Source organism: Apium graveolens, chromosome 5 (genome assembly GCF_009905375.1).
Source record: "Apium graveolens cultivar Ventura chromosome 5, ASM990537v1, whole genome shotgun sequence".
Lineage (NCBI taxonomy): Eukaryota > Viridiplantae > Streptophyta > Magnoliopsida > Apiales > Apiaceae > Apium > Apium graveolens.
In genome coordinates, this window is record NC_133651.1 from 282714133 (window position 1) to 282736982 (window position 22850).

Sequence of the window (22850 nt, forward strand, 5' to 3'; positions counted from 1 at the left end):
GTATATTATTTTTATTGTTTAGCAGTTAGTGACCCCCAAATCTAGACCCCGGATTTGGAGGGCGTCACATAGGGTTGTGGCCGTAACTTCTCCACTTTCAACTTCATCTTCATTCCCTTTCGCTCTCCCATATTCTCTTATATTTATCATTTTTTCAATAAAATCAAGGTTTAATCCTTTTTGGATGAGATCTTGTTGAGTACACTGTCATCAAGGTTGTTAAGCATACCCATCTTATTGGGATTTTAGCGTGTTATGTTTTAATATGTTTATAATAAGTCATGTTAAGAATTTCAGTAATTTATTCGAGAAAGATTTATATGATAGTTTGGGAGATTCGTAAGACTTATATCAAATTTGGGACGGTGATAAATATTGTAAGAACTCATATTTCACATTATTTTTTTTCCATAATTTTGAGCATGTGTTATAGATGATATTTATGTGAATATCAATTGTGATACTACAAGTTTGATAACAAGTGGAGGTTGAATTGTTGGAGAGGTTATTGTAATATTTTTTAGTTTAAAAAAATTGAATATCTCATATATTTTAGAATTAAATTATAGTTAGCGGTTTGAAAGTTTATTCCAACTAAGTTTTAATATTTTAATAAATTTTTGTGCTAGTTTGTATTAAAAAAAGTAACGTGAAGGGTAAAGTATGCCATTTACGAGTGTGGTTATAGTGACCAAATGGACCAACCTCCCACGTCTTGCATAATGATAGGAGGCACATGAAATTCAAAAAAGACAGAGAGAAAGGGGGGTGGAAATAAGAATAAAAAATTGGTAGATATAAAAAAGAAAAAGGGGGCAGTGGAGAGAGAGGAGAAGGGCAAAAGAACCACACTTCACTTTTATCAAAGATCGGTCGGTCCGTCCGCCTGTCTGTCTGTCTGTTTATAGTTTAAGTTTATACTACCAACTAGGTAGTGTTTGTGTTTGCGTGGTTTTCTATTCAGCCAAAACAATTTTATTTGTTCTCAAAGGCAAGTAAACCCCAGACTTCACTTGAGATTTTAAGCTATTTAACTACTAATAGTAACATTATTATTAGAATTCTACTAGTACGATTATTATTACATTCTAGTACTACACAGTTTTAGTATTTTTAGTTGCAGTCACTACTAGTATACTTTTCTGGGGGCTATTCAATTAATCAGTTGTTGTTGTTCTAGGGTTTTACACCACCATCAACACCTCGAATCATCTCCTAGTAACTCCAGCACTTTACCTATCTTTCCACATCTATCTATCTGGTACTGACTTTAGTTACTTTGGTTGTTTGTGTTTTATACAAGAGTATATATGAATAATTGCTTCCTGGTGTTGATCTAAGATCGAGCTGCTCACTTTGTTGTTTGATTTTGCAGAGAGCATTTTTATTTCAGGGGATTGCAATTAAATTAGATCCACCTTTTTTTTATCAATGTAATGTTACAAACCACTTTTTACAAACATACACACATTTATCCCTTGTCAGTTTAATCGCCCGCATCAGTATGCATTTTGCCAAGCTCGATGATTCTCCTATGTTTAGAAAACAGGTTCATCTCTCTCTCTCTCTCTCTCTCTCTCTCTCTCTCTCTCCCTCCCTCCCTCCCTCCCTCTCCCTCTCCATCTCCATCTCCATGTGCCTGTACTTGTACTCTACAGCAGCAATAATTATATTTTCAAAAAAAAAAAAAATTCTCCTTTATGTCCAACATATTGCTGTAAGTTCTCTTTGATCGTGTTATTATTTTTTATAAGCATCCGTCTGTTCACTTTATCTTCAATGTTTATACCTAATTAGACTGCTTTGTTGTCACTGCTGCACGTTACAGTTCTTGATATATTTCTAATTATGTCTTTATACAGATTTAATCATGCGCATTCGCGATTATTTACTTTTTTTGCTAACTAATTTGATAGTTACCAGACTGTCAAATAAGTTGAGTAAACTAAACTCTCATCAAGTGCAATATCCACATATTTTTTGTTGTTTAATCTTAATTCCTTTATACTTCTTACTACTGAGTTCTCCTCCCATATGGCAACAATGAATGAATTATATGAAACAGATACAAAGCTTCGAGGAAGGTGCTGAATCCCTGAGGGATCGAAGTTTAAGGTTTTACAAAGGATGCCGAAAGTACACGTGAGTTGAATTAATGCTGCAATTATATTTTTTGTTACATTTTTAAAACATATCATTGCTGATTTTGGCTTTTGTTGAGAATGGTTCAGATTTCCGTCGGTCCACTTCTGTTGTAAGCTACGTAGTTCTTCACAAAATTAGTTTCATCCAGAACAATGTGTTTCATCTGATTTATCAGTTTACCTTTGTATTTTCTTTATATATCTAGTTATGTACCATCAATACCCCTCATGTGCACCAGAGAGATTCTTCCAATTAGTTTTTTCATGATAATTTGTTCGTTTCTGAGCTAGGATGTCTGTTAAGTTAGTAATTATATATTTTTGTGCTAATCATAGCACATTTATTTCATCAAATGAATTGTAGTTTTTGCTGCTGGGGATTTTTAAGGAAATGTAAATTGCGAAGACTTGGTGACTATTAGTCTTTGTATAATCACCTTAATAATTGGAGTGGAAGTTCTGCATCTTATTTGACCTTTTCTTTGTATATAACTTAAACATGCAGGGAAGGACTCGGGGAAGGATATGACGGGGACATTGCTTTTGCTAGTGCCCTTGAAACTTTTGGTGGAGGGCATAATGATCCTATTAGTGTTGCTTTTGGAGGTGTGTCGCAGCTTTGTTACTTTATAACACATTTATGTGATATATATTTAGTCATCTAGATCTGATTTTGTGTTAGCTGAGAAATGACCGTGATAGATTTATGTATGTGTAACTAAAACATAGGTGGTCATGGTGGTATCAAAGTTTGTATTTTTTTAAATTGAAAAGAACAATAAAGTGAAAGAAGTAGGAAAAGTAAATGAATGATGTGTGCTTACTGAAGGTTTTGCTACTAAATATCAGGTCCTGTTATGACAAAATTTACTATTGCACTGAGGGAAATCGGAACATACAAGGAAGTTCTTCGGTCACAGGTCAGCTTTTGTTTCTATTCTTTTTTAAGGTTCTTGCATGGAATCGTTATCATTATTGGTCATTGGAATGTTTCTTACATGTTTATTGAAGTATGTTAACATTTGTATTACCGTCAAATTTAGTTTCATAAGTATTTGTTCATTCTTTGTTCTATTTTTTATGCTAGCTGGTTTCTTATTTGATCTTTTCCGGTGATCAGGTTGAGAATCTGCTTAATGACCGGCTGCTGCAATTTGTCAATATAGATTTGCATGATGTTAAGGTATCTCATCTGCTTTTATATGATTAGTAGTATAGAATAGTTTTATGTTGCGTAAAATAGCTACATAGCAGACACAAGAAATTGTGTTTATAGACTACTTGAGTTTTTTTTGCCTATCCATTAGGTATTTCTAGACATGCGAAATGTGAATTAGACCTTTTAATTTTGTACACCACAGGAAAAGCAATCATATTTGAATTCTGATCCTTGTGATAATGTTGTGGGTGCCAAAAATGATTTTTTGTCATGTTCGTGTAACACGAAGTACGCTTATTTAAGAATATAATTATTATGCATTAGTAATATATACGTAAATATACAAATACACACACAAACATATATATACGTATATATTCTAAATAATATATATAATTTTAATATTAATTTATTACTTTACTAAATACAAGTACTTTAAGTATTGTGCTAGTTAAAGTAATTATATTTAGCATCGTTATATTAATTTAACAATTAAATCATTTATGTATGTATATATTTTTTCGCTAAGTAAATATTTGTGTGTGTTTTGTGTTTGTGTGTGTGTATCACATGTGTCATTCCGTTTTCTTACATCATTCTGTACACAAAAGAGAAAAGGTTTTGCATACATTTTGCAAATACACGACATGCCCTGTTAGTGTTGAGCAATGAGTAATGAGGTACGCAGAACGATTTGGGTTGTATTTGAGGTGGTGAAATGATGCATAAAACACGCAAGTATACGACACAAATATAACTTCTAGGCGAGATGTGTTGGTCCTTTTTATTGTGTAAGTGTGCCGAACTGGGTAGGCTTGGACAAGCTCAGAATTAAATTTGGTCTGTTCGTCAGCGCAATAATGACATTTGTCTAATGCGACCGGCTCTTTATTTGGGGTGTGTTATGCCTTTTAATGATCACCTCATTACTTCAATAGGGCACAAATATATAAATTGGATGATTTTAGATACTTAAGGCCTACTGCCGATACATGCACGGATACCTTAGGGCACAATAGGTCAAATGATTATTGAAATTAAGATACTTTTCTTGTTATGGGCTACATTCTAAACACTTTCATTTCTTCTGCTTTGAGAACTTTATGGGCCAGTAGTTCTTATGCAACTGAATCGCTGAGCCTATATCTTTTTTTTTTCCTTTTATAAATCCTTTTTCAAGCCCAATGCTGTAATCATTTATTTCTCATGTAGATGAACACATTATGTTTCCACTTGAATAGTTACCCTGCTTTACCGAAATGTGGTTTTAGCTTTCATATGCTGAAATTTGTGGTTTCGATGTTCACGTGTATTTGATTATCGTAGAAATTTTCCGACCCTTAAATGGTTAAGCTGACCTAGTGATACGCTATGTTTTATTTTGCCTGTGTTTCTCATGTTTAATCATCTACATTCTGCCATTCTGGTCAAATCATGGAATTATCATATGCCAATCAGTTCTGGTGTTTCATTGCTATGTTGCTTCTTAACGGTCTAGTGATAATGTAGGAAGCTCGGAAGCGTTTTGACAAAGCTAGCCTTACTTATGACCAGGTGAGTGTCGCAAGTCTTAGCTCCTTTCTTCATCAAGCACTCTGTTTTGATGTGTTAAAAGACAAAGTATAGGATCAACATAAAAATTGTTAATTGGTAATTTCAACTTGTCTCCAACGCTTACCTTAATTAAATTATTAGTTTTAAACCCAAAGTTCTGTGTGTTATTAGTGGGTATTTCTTTCTAATGAAACCTTGACCTCGTTAATTATTGATGAATCTCTTCCTGGTTAGCAAGTTAACTTTCCTATGTCTATCGTTTAACTATAGTTTCTGCTTATGAAAAAATTTAGTTGAGTGAATATACTTGTTCTTTGTTTTAGGACAACATTAGAGGGATGTGTACTGAAGCTAAAGGAATAGTATAACTCAGGGTACCATTGTTAAATTTTCAGTTAAACTTCTCTCATCTGATTATTAGCTCAGTTTTATATACCATACTTATTTATTCTGATGGCTCGTGAGTTGTTTATCCAGTATAGATAAAGTATATTACACTTCTTATGAGTTTACTGTGATAAAAGTTTTAAGAATTTTTTCCATAAAAATTGTAGAATCCCAACATTTTTAATAATGGAAATAGTGTTCCTGTTTTCTTAGGTTACTTTTTTCCTCTTATAAGATGTAAAAAAGCTAATCCAAACATCCCCAATATCATTACTGGTTGTGTTATTTTTTTGAAATGTATATATGGCAAAAAAATGCATCAAATCAACCTACTTTTGTCAACACCATTGACAACTGTTTGAATATCCAATATTGTGTTGCAGCGGCTGTATATATGATGTAATAATATGATCGTCCCTGTATTGCGGTTATGACTTCTTTTTTTGTCATCAGGCTCGTGAAAAGTTTTTGTCACTGAGGAAAGGTACAAAGGGTGATATAGCTACTATGTTAGAAGAGGTTAATTACCAGTATCACGCCTGAGCAGTTCATATGACTTGCATTATATTGTGAACTTGTGTACTTCAGTATCCATATTGCATTCTCTAATTTCTAATATTAGGTTTCTGAATTTCAGGATCTTCATAGAGCAAGATCTACTTTTGAGCAAGCTCGCTTTAGTCTGGTGTGTGAAATTTTCTTCACTTTCTACCATCACCATTCTAACAGGGGTAAGATTGTAGCTTCCTGCAATAGTGAACCTATCGTCTTTCTTGCGCAGGTAACTGCGGTTTCTAATGTTGAAGCAAAAAAGAGGTTTGAATTTTTGGAAGCAGTTAGTGGTACGATGGATGCCCATCTCCGCTACTTTAAACAGGTAAATTTTATGTTAAAAACTTATTAATTTCTGTGCTGCTGTTATGCTCAATGAGCTTACTTAACTTTTGGCGCATCTAGGGGTATGAGCTGCTGCATCAGATGGAACCTTATATTAACCAGGTTTGTTAGTAAAAGCCTTTTATCAAAATCATATCTGGTTTCAGCTGGCTGCTTGTACATTTTAGTATTTATAAATATGATTACATCTCACTTAAGAGTCAGGAGCATCACTTTGGAAGTAGGTTGGCCTGGCTTTTACTTATGCACTAAAGTATTCTGGGCCGCTAAAAGTACTGCCTAGGACACAATTTTTTTTTATATACAATATTCAATTTGATTAAAAAATGTCAGCTATACTCTTACTTATTTTAGCAGCTGGAAGTACTGCGTAGCTAGCAAATTTTCTTTGTACTCAATTTTCCATTTGATTGAAAAATTGGGATACATGTCGTAAATTGAAGTATATCAGTTGGTTGCTACTTGAATATATCCATTGCTACTTTGTGGGTGATCAGCAATCTAATGACCAGTTACGCCTCAAATGAATAATTCTTTTGTGACTCTGGGTATAAATGGAAGTCTCAAAAGGATAGATTGTGTACATCGAGTGATAAAGCTTTCTGAAGGAAGTAGCTTCATTACATCCTAGTGTTGTATATAACTCATAGATCTGAAATTGTATGTGAAGTGTAGTTTAATTCTTAGGTTGATTATTTTTTGCATGAAAGAAATTAATTGGAAGATGGAGCAGCATAGCTTGTAAGATGCTTTATAATTGAAGAAACATATATAAAGTTGCTGTTTGCAAATGTTATTTATCAGGTCCTGACTTATGCGCAACAGTCTAGAGAAAGATCAAATTACGAGCAGGCAAACCTTAATGAACGGATGCAAGAGTACAAAAGGCAGATAGATAGAGATAGCAGATGCTCCTCAAATGGTTCTAATAGGTCTCCTAATGGAGATGGCATACAGGCCATAGGTAGAAGTTCTCATAAACAGATAGAGTTAGTGATGCAATCTGCTGCAAAGGGAAAGGTGAATAATTATTTCTGTAGTTTTGTCTTTGATTGCGTGATTTGTTTTCTTTTCATCTGTTGCCTTTCAATTCCGTGCCTAAGATGCTTATGAAGTTGTGCTAATAACAGGTTCAAACTATTCGGCAAGGTTATCTTTCTAAACGTTCTTCGAATTTGAGAGGTGACTGGAAACGAAGGTTTTTTGTTCTTGATAGCCGAGGGATGTTGTATTATTACCGTAAACAGAGTAGCAAACCATCTGTAAGTAATCTTCTTGAGTTTATTTTCAGGTTAAAATGCTACATTTCAATGTCTATCCTGCCTACTCTTATTGTTATTAAGTATATATTTAGGGGTCTGGCAGTCAACTTGCTGGTCAAAGAAATAGTTCTGAACTTGGTTCTGGATTGCTAAGTCGGTGGCTTTCTTCTCATTATCATGGCGGTGCCCATGATGAGAAATCAGTTGCTCATCATACTGTCAATTTACTGACATCAACAATTAAAGTTGACGCTGACCAATCGGATCTGCGATTTTGCTTCAGGATTATTTCACCAACAAAAAATTACACTTTGCAGGTAGAGCCGCTCCCACATGCCCATGATGAAAATAAAATATTAATTGATTACAATATTTGTGGGTATGTATTCACTTGTTATTAAATACACTTATTGTTCGAATGCACAGGGTTGTTAGCTTTTTAATAACTATATATATGTATTGTGTTTTTATGGTATTGCTGTCATGATTTATCGAAACATTATCTATATGTAAAATATGTGTTGTTTTTTGGAGTAACAATAATTAATTATGTTATTTTTTTGCAAATGCCAACAATCGAGCCCTATTCTTATTCTACGAATAGTTGATGAAATCTGGTTATTTCTTGTTATTTTGAAGAATCGAGCCCTAGAGTTTACTTGGCACAAATTCTGAGCCATCTATAAGTGGTATATCTAATGGTCGCTAGGCTTATGGTGGTCCAGTGGTAACTGAAGATCCTTCCTACGCTTATTGTATTTAGGATTTGATATTATTAGGATTCACACAGTTTTTAAATTTCTTTAATGTTATTGACATCGAACTTGATATATATCATGGGCTTAATGATTTATTTTGACCGTATTGAAGGCTGAAAGTGCCCTGGATCAAATGGATTGGATTGAAAAGATAACAGGAGTTATTGCTTCTTTATTGAGTTCCCAATCTCCTGAGAGGGTAAATTTGTGCTGCATTTAATTGCGAATTTGTACACTTTATTGTCAATCATTTTGTGACATCTGTGGTCATTCTGTATCAGTGTCTGCCTGCTAGTCCTATTGGAAGTAGTCATCATCGATCTAACAGTGACAGCAGTTCATTTGAAAGCTCGGATTTTGATCACACTGCTGTTGAGGAATACACAACGGAGAGGCTTACCTCTGCTCATTCTCATCATGAACGACCATCAAGGATTTCACAACATCAACGACCGGGTGTGAAACATGAGAAGCCGATTGACATTCTGCGGAAAGTAACGGGAAATGATAAATGTGCTGACTGCGGGTCCCCGGAACCTGATTGGGCATCATTAAATCTTGGTGTTCTTGTATGTATTGAATGTTCAGGTGTTCACCGTAACCTTGGTGTGCACATATCGAAGGTAAACTTTGTTTGACAACTGTCTTTAAACTTATTCTTTAAATAGTTTTCCTACCTTTTAGTTTCCAATACTGTAATGTTGTTTCAGCAATTTATTAAATCTTGTTCGATGGGGGAAAGAACTTAAGTTCATGTATCACCTTTTATAGTTCTGTTTAGCAATGGACCAGAATTTTTGAGTTGGCAGCAAGCTAATTCCAGAACTACTACCTAATTTAAAAGAATTCAACATATATACGTAGAAGGTTTTTTTTTTTTTATAAAAAGTTACCTATTATAAATAAATGATCCTCTTATGTTCAGTGCAAGGTCTGTAGATGTAGATAATGCACTCAACTGATCCATAAACCACTTTGTTGAACCCTCATCTCGTTTACACGTTTTTTGGAAAGATTTTTGACAGAGTGAAAACTTAGTTGATGTTGTAGTCATAGCTACTCTGATTAGGGATGTCAACTGGGTCGGGTAGGCAAAATCCAAAATCAAACCCAGACCTGATTCTTTTTACCATACCCAACCCAAACCCGAAAAATACCCGAAAATCGAAATCCAAACCAGAACCAATGCATTTTGGATCGGGTTTGGATATGCCCAAAACCCATAAATTTCTGGATTAGATTTGGATAATACCCGACAATAAAAATCTAGTTTTTAAAATAATTCAGCAAGACTTAAAAAATACAAGTATATTATGAACATTAAATTGCACTATATATACCTATGTTTTAATAATTTCACAGATAGATGGCCAAAACTTAAAAGTGGCCAAATGCAGGGCGAAATATATAATTTTTTAAATGCACTTGAGGGGCTTAGTACATCTTCTGTTAAAATTAAACTAACATGTGGTCCTTATGTAAATACAGAAATAGGTCAGTGCAATTTAGTCTTACACAAATAACCTAGAAAACGAACTTGGTCAACTCACCCTCATAGTATCCGTCCCCCTGCCAATCCCAAAGCCAAAATATCACACACACGCACACGCGCACACACACACAAATAATCTAATAAACCCAATACAGAAAAGATCTGTCTCAATATGTGGGGTTCTTTATCTTAAGGTCATTTTATATTTATATTGTTATAGTAGCATTACTATAACTTGTTTTTACATTTTATTTCCAGTTTTAAGTCGGTAAAGCAAGTGCACAATTTGTATCAATGTTTTGGCGGGAAATTCTGTTACAACGGAATTTCAGTATAAACAGTTGGAACTTGAGTTGTGTGATTCATTCTGATAATTCAGTAGCAAAACATTGCTTATTCTTCTTCTCATCTCTCTCTAGCAACTGTTCTATCTTCTCATCTCTTATTCTTCTTTATTAACTCATTGAGTTCGTTAGCAATTACAATTCGATTGTTGATTAGCTTGGTTAATCCATTAATAACCTTGATAATTGATTAATAGAAGTCACTGTGTTCAAATCTTAGTGTATCAATCTGTTGAACGCTAACAATGGTATCAGAGCCGTTCGATTTAGGGCTTTATATCCGCCATTAAAGGTTTGCATACAAAGAAAATTCAGTCTGGCTCCAAACACCAGGAAGGGATCAGCATCGATGGATGAACACATTAAAGCTGTGAATCAGAGATTGGATTCGTTCCCGAAATACCAGGAAGTACAGAACAAAAGCATGGAGGAAACTTTGGCTAAATTGGTGCTGGCTATAGTAGAAATGCAGAAGAATCATCAGGAATCAGAGTTAACACCAAGGAATGACGTTAATGGTAGAAGATCTATGGGTGAACCTGGTAACAATTTTAACCAGAACTTGCATTTTATTCCTAAACTTGAGTTTCCAAAATTTAATGGATCTAATGCAAGAACTTGGATTGAGAAGTGTAGTAAATACTTTGAGTTGTGTAAGATTACCGATGTTCAGAAAGTAGATACTGCTTCTTTGCATATGATTGATAAAGCAGAGGGTTGGGTCACTAGTTACTTGTCTGCTAGGAAGTATGTAAGCTGGGAAGAATTGATTGTGGATGTGACAGGGAGATTTAGAGATGAATCTGGGCTTAATATAGTTGAACAATTTAATAAATTGTATCAAGTAGGGGAATTAGAGACTTATGTGGATGAATTTGAGAACCTTAGGTCTGTAATGTTGCAAAGTAATCATGTGTTGCCTGAAGGTTATATTTTTGGATAGTTTTATTGGTGGGTTGAGACCTGCAGTAAAACCTTTTGTTAAGGCATTTAGGCCAACATCAATTACTGAGGCAATTGAGTATGCAAGACTATAGGAAGAGTCATTACAGGTTAATAAGGCCTATAAACAAGGTTTTTAGACACAGAACAAAGCCATGTTAGCTAATGTGAAACCACCTTTGTTGCCTACTCCTAGTATCCTTTTAAAGCCTGCAAATAATGATTCAGGAAATCAGCATTTCACTAGAAGGAACAGGTTTATTCTTGCTGACATAAGAGCTGAGAAAATAGCAAAAGGATTGTGTTATTTCCGTGATCAGAAATATGAGAGAGGTCATAAATGTAAGTTCAAGGAACCTCAATTATTTACTGTAGAAGTTCCAGGAGAAAGGGTTAGCAATTTTGAGAATAACTGGAATACAGAAGAGGAAGGAAGTGTAGAGTTAGAGTGTGAGGGTGAGGAGGCTGGTCTAGTTGAAGAACCTTTGATTTCAGTGAATGCATTGGCTGGAAATCAGAATTTCCAGACCATGAGAGTAAAAGGTTGTGTTAAAGGAAAAATTATTCATATTCTGATTGATACTGGCAGCACTCACAACTTTTTAGATGAAGGGATAGCCAAAGAGTTAAGAATTACAGTTGAAAATATGCCAACACAACAAATTACTGTAGCAGATAGAAATCAGATGAATTGCAATCAAATTTGTAGACAATTTGATTGGGAAATGGGTAATGTTGGTTTTTCTACTGAAGTAATGTTAATTTCTCTGGGCAGCTGTGATATGGTATTAGGAATTCAATGGTTATCTACATTAGGACCTGTTTACTGGGATTTTAAGAATTTGAGGATGGATTTTATAATCAATGATGAGTCTATTGCATTGAAAGGAATTCCACGAAAGAAAATGAAGGTTTTAGAAAAAGGACCCTCAAAGAAAATGATGAAAAGTGCTGCTCAATTGTGTTTTTAACAGTTGGTCAATACAAAGTTGGAAGTAACAGAGAAGTCTCCAGATTGCAAAGAATTAAGTAAGCTTAAAGATCAGTTCAGTCAAGTGTTTGCAGAACCTTCAGAGTTACCACCTTCTAGGGGTATTTTGGATCATCAGATTCCATTAATACCAGGAGCAAGGCCAGTCAACATCAGACCCTACAGGTATCCTTTGAGGCAGAAAGATATTATAGAACAATTGGTTCAGGAAATGTTAGATAGGGGGATAATTCAAGACAGTGCTAGCCCATTTGCTTCACCAGTTGTATTAGTAGGGAAAAAAGATGGTACATGGAGGTTATGTATAGATTATAGGGAACTGAACAAAAGGACTGTGAAAGATAAATTTCCAATTCCTGTAATTGAAGAATTGATGGATGAATTAGCAGGATCAGCAGTTTTTAGCAAGCTGGATTTAAGAGCTGGATATCATCAAATGAGATTGCACAAGGATGATGTGTTTAAAACAACTTTTAAAACACACTGGTCATTATGAGTTTTTAGTTATGCCTTTTGGCTTGACTAATGCTCCAGCATCATTCCAGAGATGGATGAATAATATCTTCAAACCTCTGAAGAGAAAGACAGTTCTAGTGTTTTTTGATGACATATTGGTGTATAGCAAGAATAAAACAGATCACTGGATACATTTGAGAGAAGTTTTTCAATTGATGGCTCAAAATCAGTTATATGCTAAAGAGTCAAAATGTTCTTTTGCTGTGGATAGGATTGAGTATTTAGGACATTTCTTTTCTGCAGAAGGTATCTCCACAGATCCAAGGAAGATTCAGGCAGTAGTTGAGTGGCCTATTCCCAAGACTTTGAAGCACTTAAGGAGTTTTTTAGGCCTAGCAGGGTACTACAGGAAATTTGTAAGAGGTTATGCTATTCTATGCAAACCTTTAACTGATCTGCTTAAAAAGGGTGCCTTTTGCTGGACTGATCAGGCTCAACAAGCTTTTAAAATCATTAAACAGGCTTTAGTTTCCAGTCCAGTTTTAGCTTTACCTGATTTTACAAAAACCTTTATTGTAGAGACTGATGCTTCCAAAAAAGGAATTGGTGCAGTTCTTTTACAAGAAGGACATCCTTTAGCCTTTCTTAGTAGAACTCTGGGACCAAAATGGCAAATTTATCTGTATATGAAAAAGAGTTACTAGCCATTGTTTTTGCTGTTCAAAAGTGGGGACATTATTTGATTGAGGGACATTTCAATATCAAAACTGATAAAAAATCTTTGAAGTGGTTGTTAGAGCAAAAGATATCAACACCTTTTCAGCAATTCTGGTTGTCAAAGCTGTTGGGTTTTGACTATGAAATACAGTACAATAAGGGTACTAATAATGTGGTAGCTGATTCTTTGTCAAGAATGGAAGGAGCTACCATCTTATGTCGGGCAATTTCAGTAATTTCTTCTGATTTGGGAGATCAGATTAAACATAGTTATAATGCTGATGCATTTCTCAAAGGAATGAGTGATAATCTTCAGAAAGGGGAGGTAGTCGAACACTTTTCCATTCAGGATGGTTTAGTGAGAAAGAAGGCAAAATCATCATAGGCCCTGATCAAGCTTTAAGGCACAACATTATTTCTTGGCATCATTCAACCCCTGAAGGAGGTCATTCAGGAAGAGATATTACTTCACAGAGAGTGAAGAATTTGTTTACATGGAGGGGCATGAGTAAGGATATCAGTTTTTTCATAAGAAATTGTGAAATCTGTCAGAAAACTAAATATGAGACAACTGCTTATCCAGGTTTACTACAACCTCTACCTATCCCAGAAGAGGTATGGACTGATATCAACATGGATTTCATTTCCGGATTACCAAATTCTCTTGGTTATTCAGTCATTTTTGTAGTGGTGGATAGGCTAAGCAAGTTTGCTCATTTTATGCCTTTAAAACACCCTTTTGATGCTGGGCAAGTGGCTCAGGTTTATCTAGATAATGTTTTTAAATTGCATGGTTGGCCTAAAAGTATTGTGAGTGACAGAGATTCAATTTTCCTTAGCAAGTTTTGGCAAGCTTTGTTCACCATTCATGGTACTATTTTTAGAATGTCAACTGCTTATCATCCTGCTACTGATGGTCAGACAAAAGTGGTAAACAGGTGTTTGGAAGTGTATCTCAGATGTATGTGCAATGACAAAGAGAAGGAATGGAGTAAATGGCTTTCACTTGCTGAGTGGTGGTATAATACACATTATCATACTGCAGCACATATCACTCCATATGAAGTGGTTTATAACCAACCCCCACCTCTACATCTGCCATATCTGCCGGGTGAAACTGATAATCATGAGGTAGACAGAAGTATGCTAAGAAGAGAACAAATGATATCTACCTTGAAATTATTTTTGGAAAGAGCTCAGAATAGAATGAAGGTTCAAGCTGACAAACACAGAACTGAGAGGGAATTTAAGGTGGGTGATTGGGTTTGGTTAAAGACTCAACCCTATAGATAGGTCACACTGCAATCAAGGGGTAATCAAAAGCTATCTTCTGCTTACTGTGGACCTTTCTAGATTTGTGCCAGGATTGGGAAGGTTGCTTATAAACTAAAATTGTCATCAGAGGTGAAAATACATGATGTAGTTCATGTTTCACAGTTAAAGGCATTTCATGGGCCTTCTCCATTGGTATCCACAGTTCCTAATTGGGTGCAGCAAGATAATCAGTCCAAGCCTGTAGAGATTGAAGCTATATTGGATCATAGGATGGTCAAAGTGCAGAACAAGGCTCAAGTTCAGTACTTGGTCAAGTGGAAGAACACCTCAGAAGTTGACAATTCTTGTGCTGAGTTGATTGCTGAGAGATTTCCAGCCGTTGTGCAGGGCTACTTTCAGACTTGAGGTCAAGTCTTTTTGGAAGGGGGATATGTTATAGTAGCATTACAATAACTTGTTTTTACATTTTACTAGCATAAATCCCGTGCGATGCACAGGTTCCCATTAATATTTTAAATTTTTATTTATCCAGTATATTATATTTTTAAAATATTTATATAAATATATATATAATGATTATAAATTTATAATAAAAATAATAGAATAACATGTGGTCGTAATTTAGTAGAATGAATAGACTATTTCTAGTAATTTAACAATTTAGTAGTTTAGCAGATATATAACACTATTATTTATATCTTTTAATAATAGGATAAGTTGTATTCGTAGTTTAGTAGGATAAGTATACTATATTTAGTAGTAGTTCAATAATTTAGTAGTTTATTAGATTTATAACACTATTTATCTATTTTTGTAATAATTAAAATTAGGGAATTATCGTTGAATCAAACCGTTGAACCAAATTATCTCTATTCCGGCTATTATAGTATAGTATAGATTTCCAGTTTTAAGTCAGTAAAACAAGTGCACAATTTGTATCAATGTTTTGGCGGGAAATTCTGTTACAACTGAATTTCAGTATAAACAGTTGGAACTTGAGTTGTGTGATTCATTCTGATAATTCAATAGCAAAACATTGCTTATTCTTCTTCTCATCTCTCTCTAGCAACTGTTCTATCTTCTCATCTCTTATTCTTCTTTATTAACTCATTGAGTTCGTTAGCAATTACAATTCGATTGTTGATTAGCTTGGTTAATCCATTAATAACCTTGATAATTGATTAATTGAAGTCACTCTGTTCAAATCTTAGTGTATCAATCTGTTGAACGCTAACATATATATAGATTTGTGTATGTATGGATTTATTTTACGGGAGTGATAAATGATTTAGAAAATCAGGGTTTTACATTTCAAATCAGTAATAAACATTTACATATACAATTCATATATACAGCATGTATACATATTATCGAGAACAGAGCAATTGAAAATTTGTTTCCCGGAGTCTTGGGTGCTAGATACGCTTTTACCCTCCTCATATTATTGGTCCATTTATTTTCCAAACGTCAATTGTGTGGAACCCCTTAAATGCATTAAAAATATATGTTAAGCCACACATTTGGCCACATTTAAGTTTTGGCCATCAATCTGTGAAATTATTAAATTACATGTGTGTAATCGAGTTTACATCAATCCTACATCTCTGAAGCATAGTTTTATAGTTATATTTGTTTGAAAAAAATGAATTACAACCTAAGGCAGGAATCAAGAATATTAGAACAACTAATAACAAATCGACAATTTTCTTCGCTCTTTAGCAGCAACATACAGTTATCACTCAATAGAGACATGATCGGGGAACCGTGAATTTAGGATATGGTCGTGGAATCAAGGGAGTGGCGGCATAGAGTACTGAGAGCAGTTGTGTAGTGTGTATTGATATGGAATTACAAATATGCCCTAATAATCTATTATCTTATTATTTGTGACTATTCCATTCGTTTCTCTTTGTGCAGGCTTCTAACTTTTAGACATTTCATTTTAAACTCGGACTCGGCTATAAGTGTCCGGCATGGATACGTGTCCAAGTATCGGAGTTGGCTATATTTTGAAAAATATACATGATTTTAGCCTAAAATAAGTGTCCAAGTCCGTGTGTCAATGTCCGAGTGTCGACACGGGTACTCGAAGGTAAAATGAAGAGTCCGAGTAACATAGATAATGGATAAGAATAATATATAAAAAGAGTATATATATATATTGCTCCATAAAGAACACCCTATATAAAGAACAATAAAGAACGCCATAGAATCTTAAATCAAATTACATATATTTTAGGTTCTAATTTCATACCAAAAGAGTTTTTTATAAACAAAAATAGAATCTAACAAATAATAAGGATAAAATATAACATGATTTCATATAGTTTTAAATGTTACAAAGAATATATAAGTTTCTATACAATCTCAGTCATTTCTGGGTTTTCTATGAAATTTCTTTCCACTGTTATGGTTCTTACTGCAGTGCATTATTACTGCATGGCCTCTGATTTTGAGGGTAGATAGGGTACTCTGTTATGTCTTTCATTTTCCCTATTATCTGTCTTGTGCAAGCAATACCTACAACTGTAGTGGTATATATTCACATAATAACTTCTACTAATACGTTGTAGGTGAGGCTTGTACATTGAAAGGCTCACTTGATTAGTTACTGTTTTGTTCTAAAAGTCAGCAAAAATGGTCTTTAGCAATTTTTATGTATGCTTCATCATCCTTATGCTTTCTGTGGTTGACTTGCCCGTCTCAGGTAAGATCCCTGACTCTTGATGTGAAAGTATGGGAACCTTCCGTCATCAATTTGTTTCAGTCTTTGGGCAACACATTTGCAAATTCAGTTTGGGAGGAATTGCTGCAAGCAAAAGGCGTCTTTCAAGTTGATCTTGTGCCGACAGGGTAATAGTCCACCCTTAATCAAATATTTATAATGACATACCTATAGAATTCACAGAAGTATGTGTGAATCCTTCTTTCTTCATGTAATTTATTTAATGTTATATTTCCATCTGGAGTTGCTAATATTACCTTGTGGTTGTTGTGCTGAAGCTTGTGCAAGCCTGAGAAATCGCAGATGTTTTATATCAGCAAGCCTGGTCATGCTGATTCCATTTTAATCAAGGAGAAGTTTATTCATGCAAAGGTATTCGTTCAAATTTCCATTTTGTTTAGGAGGTAGGACTGGAAGAATACAGGGTGGTTTTGATTTGGGTTAACAATATTGTATTATGCTTTCTTTTTCAAAAATAATAATCTAACTTGCCCACTCCTAATATTGGTTTTAGTTGGCTGAACCTACGTTACTATGCAAGAACTTGGCTAGCCTGTTTTTACCTTGGATATAGTTGCAAGTGGGAAATCTAGACTCCCTAAAGACTGATAGCTTCTTAAGCTACCAATAGAAATGATCTCTTAAGGCTCATCAACAATTGGTTGTCCAAATCAATTTGCAGGGAAAAATTGAGCACTGAGCAGTTTTGAACTTGTATTATAGACTAGGCACATATGCATATGCTGTTTAGGCAGTATCACCTCTGCATAAAGTGTTTTTCACTCTTTTGGGAGTTGTCCTACATCATTTTCTGAAAGGGGGGGGGGGGGGACCAGCCAAGTTAACACCATTAATATTAGTAAGAAGTCTTTTGGGATGTGCCCAAAAACAAATTTATGCAAGCGGACAATATCATTTTATTGTGGAGTTAAAGTTTGCTTGGAGCCTAACAATTGATATCAGATTTATAGATTTAATATTACAATTTCAGATAGGGTCCGTCCAAGATTGACCATTGGGTCATGGAGTTGGACTACCCTAGTATGGGCTTAGGGAGGAATCAGATTGGCTTAAGTAAACATGGGCCTAGGGTGAGCAGGTGTACTTCTAGGGGCCAGAGGGAGTCAGAGGCGGACTCAGCAGGTGTCGAGCATGATGTGTGAAGGAGAAGATTGTTGGGAGTTGTCTCCCATTGTTTATGGGATTGTCAAATTGTTAGTTAATAAGCTTTCAGTTAACTCCATTAGTATTCCGAGGCTTTTTGGGATGTGCCTGAAAAGAATTCCGTCCAGGCTCAGCCCATATCATCTATTGTGGAGTTAAGGCGTGCTTAACGATCGCAACACACCCATGAAGTGTCTCTTTGTCACTACAAAATGAACTTTATGGAAGTAATTTGTAGAAATATATAATTGTGGTGACTGTCATCACATATTTTTTGTAGTGAAAAAGAAGACCTTTTTTGACCTGTTTGGACTAGTATGTGCTAAATAGTTTAATACTACATGTTGAAATTTGGATTATGGAAACTACTCTCTCTCGATACTTGAAGTATTAATATGCTAATATGACCAAATAGATATAATAGTTTAGGTCATTATTAGTATTTTCTTGCCTTGCTAGTAGCCTTATGATTCCATTTAGTTTCATTTTTTGATTATTTGGAGGAGTCTTGTCACTACGGTATTACCAAATCCTCTTAATTTTCCGTTTTTAATGCCTACAGTATGCAGAAAAGATTTTTGTAAGGAAGCACAAGGAACTTCATTTAGTGGAACAACAGCTTTGGGATGCTGTTCGTGCAAATGACAAGAAAGCTGTATATCGTTTGATCGTTACTTCTGGAGTGGATATTAATGCTTTATGTGAGCAGGTGCCTTGTAGCTCTTTGACCCTTGCGAAAGTAATGTTGTTGCAAGAGCATACAAACCTTAATTATAGCACAAGTTTAATGCGGGAATTGTCAGCAAAGTCTTCTCTGAGCTACTCAGGCATAGCAAATACAAGTGAAGACCATGAAGTGGATGATATAAGTGGTTGCTCCTTGCTTCAATTGGCTTGTGACGCTGCAGATATTGGCATGTTGGATCTCCTTTTACAGTATGGTGCAAATGTAAATGCTCTTGATTCAAGAGGTCAGCTGCCACTGCATCATTGTATTCTTAGCGGCAAAGCAGCATTTGCTAAGCTACTTCTTACGAGGTATTTCCGTGATATTCTCATATGGACGTATGTTATATGCAGATTGCATTTTTTTAAGATTTTGCTTGTTAATCACGTCAATGCTTCCATTGTATCCTATTCTTGTGTCCTGAACTATTCTAGTACACATCTACTCTTAAGATTGTGTAAGCTTTTAATAGGTCGACTGGCACCGTTTTTGTGATTTTCTGATGCTTGTTACATTTTTTACTTAAAACTTCAATTAAAAGGGTTTCTTCTTTAATTGTAGGGGTGCTGATCCACGTGGAGTTAACGGGGAAGGTAAAACCCCTATTGAGGTTGCAATTGAGTCAAAATTTGAGGATAATGAGGTCATTCCTCTATTACGAGACTCAAAGGGCTAGGGTCTTAATGTGCCAGAGGACCCAAGTGCTTAAGGATGTTGGTAATTTGTGTAAATATATTTCTCAGATTCAGGAACTAGTTGATTGTGTCGCGGTAAGCGAAGAGGAATCAAGAGTGAAGAGGCACCCGGTGTACTTCGTGTTTGCCAATGTTTGATTAGTGAAGTGTCGAGTTAAATTATGCATGGTGTTATTGAGGTGAGTGCTGCTTAAGCTATTTAGTCAAGGGAGCCTTTAGTAAATGCCTAGGAAAAGGGAACTCTATAAAGTATCTATGATTTTGATAGTGTTTATTGTTTTTTTTTGGCTGGGAGTAAGGGTTAATACGTTGATGCTCTTCTGTTGACAACGGTAGGTAGTCGGTGTTACCTTGGCTCATTATGTTGGAGAATTCTTGCCTTGCATCACACCTCGTTGGCTTCAGGAGAAAAGTGATATACTGGCCCTTTCTTCTTCTTTCTTCTTTAGTGTTGTATGTATATTGTATTCCTATTTTATGAAGCTAGTTACTGATTGTTTTAGTTTTTGAACGCGCAAGGTAGAAAATAACTAATTCACTTTGACACGTAAATATTTGGGAAAATTTTAGATTTTTTTTCGGATTTCTACAATTTCTTGTAATAAAAACATGTAAACATGAATGATTTATTATCCGAGTAGTGCTAGGTACCCAATATTTATTTCCCATTTTTTTTTACCAAATAATGTGTCATACACTTGGTGGGTTTGATTTGGGGGACGTATATATATACACGTTATATGCGTTCATATTATTATTAGGAAACTTACCAGTTACATCTTTGACACATCAGTATTTTTGGGGAAAATATTGGGATATATAGCATTTTCCTTCAACGAAAGTCCACCATCTCATCGTTTCCTACTTCAATTAATTAAAGTCTAAACAAAGTAATGGCCTACTTCAATTTAATATTTGTGCAGTAAAATTGAAATTCATTAATATTTTATAATACAACAAAATAAAATAGTTACATAATTGGAAAGTATATTTAATCTATTTTAATATATATTTTTCAGTTATTTTAGTAATATAAAAATAGGGTTTAAATTTTGATAATAAAAAAAAATTAGTTAATTTGATCAATTAAAAAAGAAAAATGTGACGATTAAAATGTGACATGACGGGATTATTACTATTTAAATTGTTTCGAGGGGAACATGATTTTGGCGAAATAAGAAAATTTGGAAGGGGCAACAGATGAACCCAACTATTGCACTGGAGAACAGCTTTGAGAATTTGAAGGAACGAAAAGCTGCTTGATCGAGTTTAAATACCAGAGGAGGTGGCGACAAGGTAAAATGTGTAGATAGCAGGCAGTGTTACAGAAGTTGTTAGGCGTCCAGGGGGCGGTGAGAGTACCTTCGAGAGATTAATCGGACCGATTAGGGACATTAATCGGAAAAATATAAATATTATTTTTAATTTTTAAAATTATATAATGATCGATATATCAAATATTTGTTTGCAAAAGAAATTAGATTGATATTATATAATATCTACACATTTGACATTCGTTATGTACTAATTATTGTGTTTAAAATATTAACTATATTTTAATTTACACTTCTAAACTAATTACAATATATCATTCTTATATTTTAAGTGAGAAAATAAATATATTAGATTACTTGTTACTTTTTACCAATACTTTATATTAGAAATTGTCATGATATTGTGTGAAATTATAAAATTAATGAATTAAAATCATAAAAACGTAAATTTTTTTTTAATTATTTTCCGCCTAGACCGCCTCGATCTGATTTTTGACCGTCTGACCCGCCTAATCCCGATTTAAAAAAACGCCTAAATTATCGTTTAGATCCGAATCGGTACGCTTTATCATCGCCTAGCGTCTAGGCACCACTAGACCGGCCGCCTAGACCGATTTTTAGAATACTGATAGCACAGGAGATGAAAACCACCACACCCAGGTGCATAGAAGATTAACGTTGATGCGTCTTATTTTGCTTGACCTAAAACTTTTAAGGTAGGGACGATTGTGTCATGCTTGTACTCAAAGACAACACTTTTATGTTTAGTTAAGACATTTGAATTATTAAAATTCATATTTATTCTCTATCGATTATTTCTTTTATAATTTATTATGTGTTTATTTATTGTAATATAAATGTTAGATTAATAAATGTCATCGAAATATAATATGCATTTTATATCTCCAAATACGTGACTTAGAAATGAAATATTTCTAAAAGTCCTTAGTCGAATATTATTATTTAGGAACAAAAATAATGCATTAAAACTGGTTTGTTTGTTGACTGATGATCACATCTTTTTGATTATGTGTACGGTGATACTAAAGTCATAAACACAGGCACATGTAAATGTACATGATCCTTGATAAACCCAATGTGAGATTTCACATATCTGTTGTGTCATAAGTAATTCTCATAATGATACTGATGTAATGACCTTTAGACTTGAACTCATTATATTTCCATGCGAGAATTAATAATTTTTGATTATATTAAAAGTTACATTTGACCGGGTAATGATAAAAGTGTATTTCAGGTATATTATGAATTGTATGAGAGATATGGACGATCTATAAATGATTTAACCCTCCTAATTTCAGGAGTTATATTATTGGCCTCTTGTATGAGCTAGACTATGAAATGCGTGACCACACTCAAATGTTTATTTGATATGATAGTCTACTCAATGATCAAGGAAACCTGGATTAAATTATGATGAGGATGACACATAACATGCCTCTACTTTAATCTATAATATGTGGTTAAATGGATTGTATTACATTGTAAATTATCCACGAAAGGTTTAATCGATCACCGATTTAATTATTATTACTTGGGTAGTAACAATGTATTACTAGATGTCGATCATTTTTTATGATTTTAAATTAGATTTAAAATTCGTTGCCAATGTAATAATAATCTATAGGGTCACACACAATGTATGCTAGAAGGATTATTTATTTTAAATTAGATTTAAGTTAAATTAAAATAATTAGAATTAATCATAATATTAATTAAGTATGACTTAATTAATTAGATAAGTAATGATATTCAAATTTATAAATATTAGTTTTGAAATTTATTTGTTAAATAATTAAATGAGACTTAATTATAATACAAATAGAAATTTGAGTTAATAATAATAACTCCTAATTAGTTAAGAGT

At 34.1% G+C, this 22850-nt stretch overlaps 1 protein-coding gene across 2 annotated transcripts; it reads left to right on the plus strand.

Annotated features, from left to right (window-relative positions):
• The first annotated feature begins 761 nt into the window (after nucleotides 1–761).
• LOC141659084 (ADP-ribosylation factor GTPase-activating protein AGD3) lies at nucleotides 762–20311 on the plus strand. 2 transcript variants are annotated; one of them, XR_012549607.1, is made up of 22 exons: nucleotides 762–991; nucleotides 1181–1261; nucleotides 1376–1549; nucleotides 2066–2142; nucleotides 2650–2750; nucleotides 2994–3064; nucleotides 3265–3327; nucleotides 4813–4857; nucleotides 5698–5763; nucleotides 5882–5929; nucleotides 6026–6121; nucleotides 6202–6243; nucleotides 6946–7161; nucleotides 7272–7403; nucleotides 7496–7720; nucleotides 8274–8360; nucleotides 8443–8784; nucleotides 17086–17231; nucleotides 17382–17475; nucleotides 18830–19305; nucleotides 19556–19868; nucleotides 20026–20311. XR_012549607.1 is itself a non-coding variant. In XM_074465816.1 (21 exons), the coding sequence occupies exons 3-21, from the start codon at nucleotides 1505–1507 to the stop codon at nucleotides 19668–19670; spliced, it is 2487 nt and encodes an 828-aa protein (XP_074321917.1). In that variant the 5' UTR covers nucleotides 762–991; nucleotides 1181–1261; nucleotides 1376–1504; the 3' UTR covers nucleotides 19671–20311. The 2 variants fall into 2 exon arrangements, 1 of the variants encoding a protein (XP_074321917.1); XM_074465816.1 differs by having other exon boundaries at nucleotides 19556–20311.
• The last annotated feature ends 2539 nt before the right edge of the window (nucleotides 20312–22850 follow it).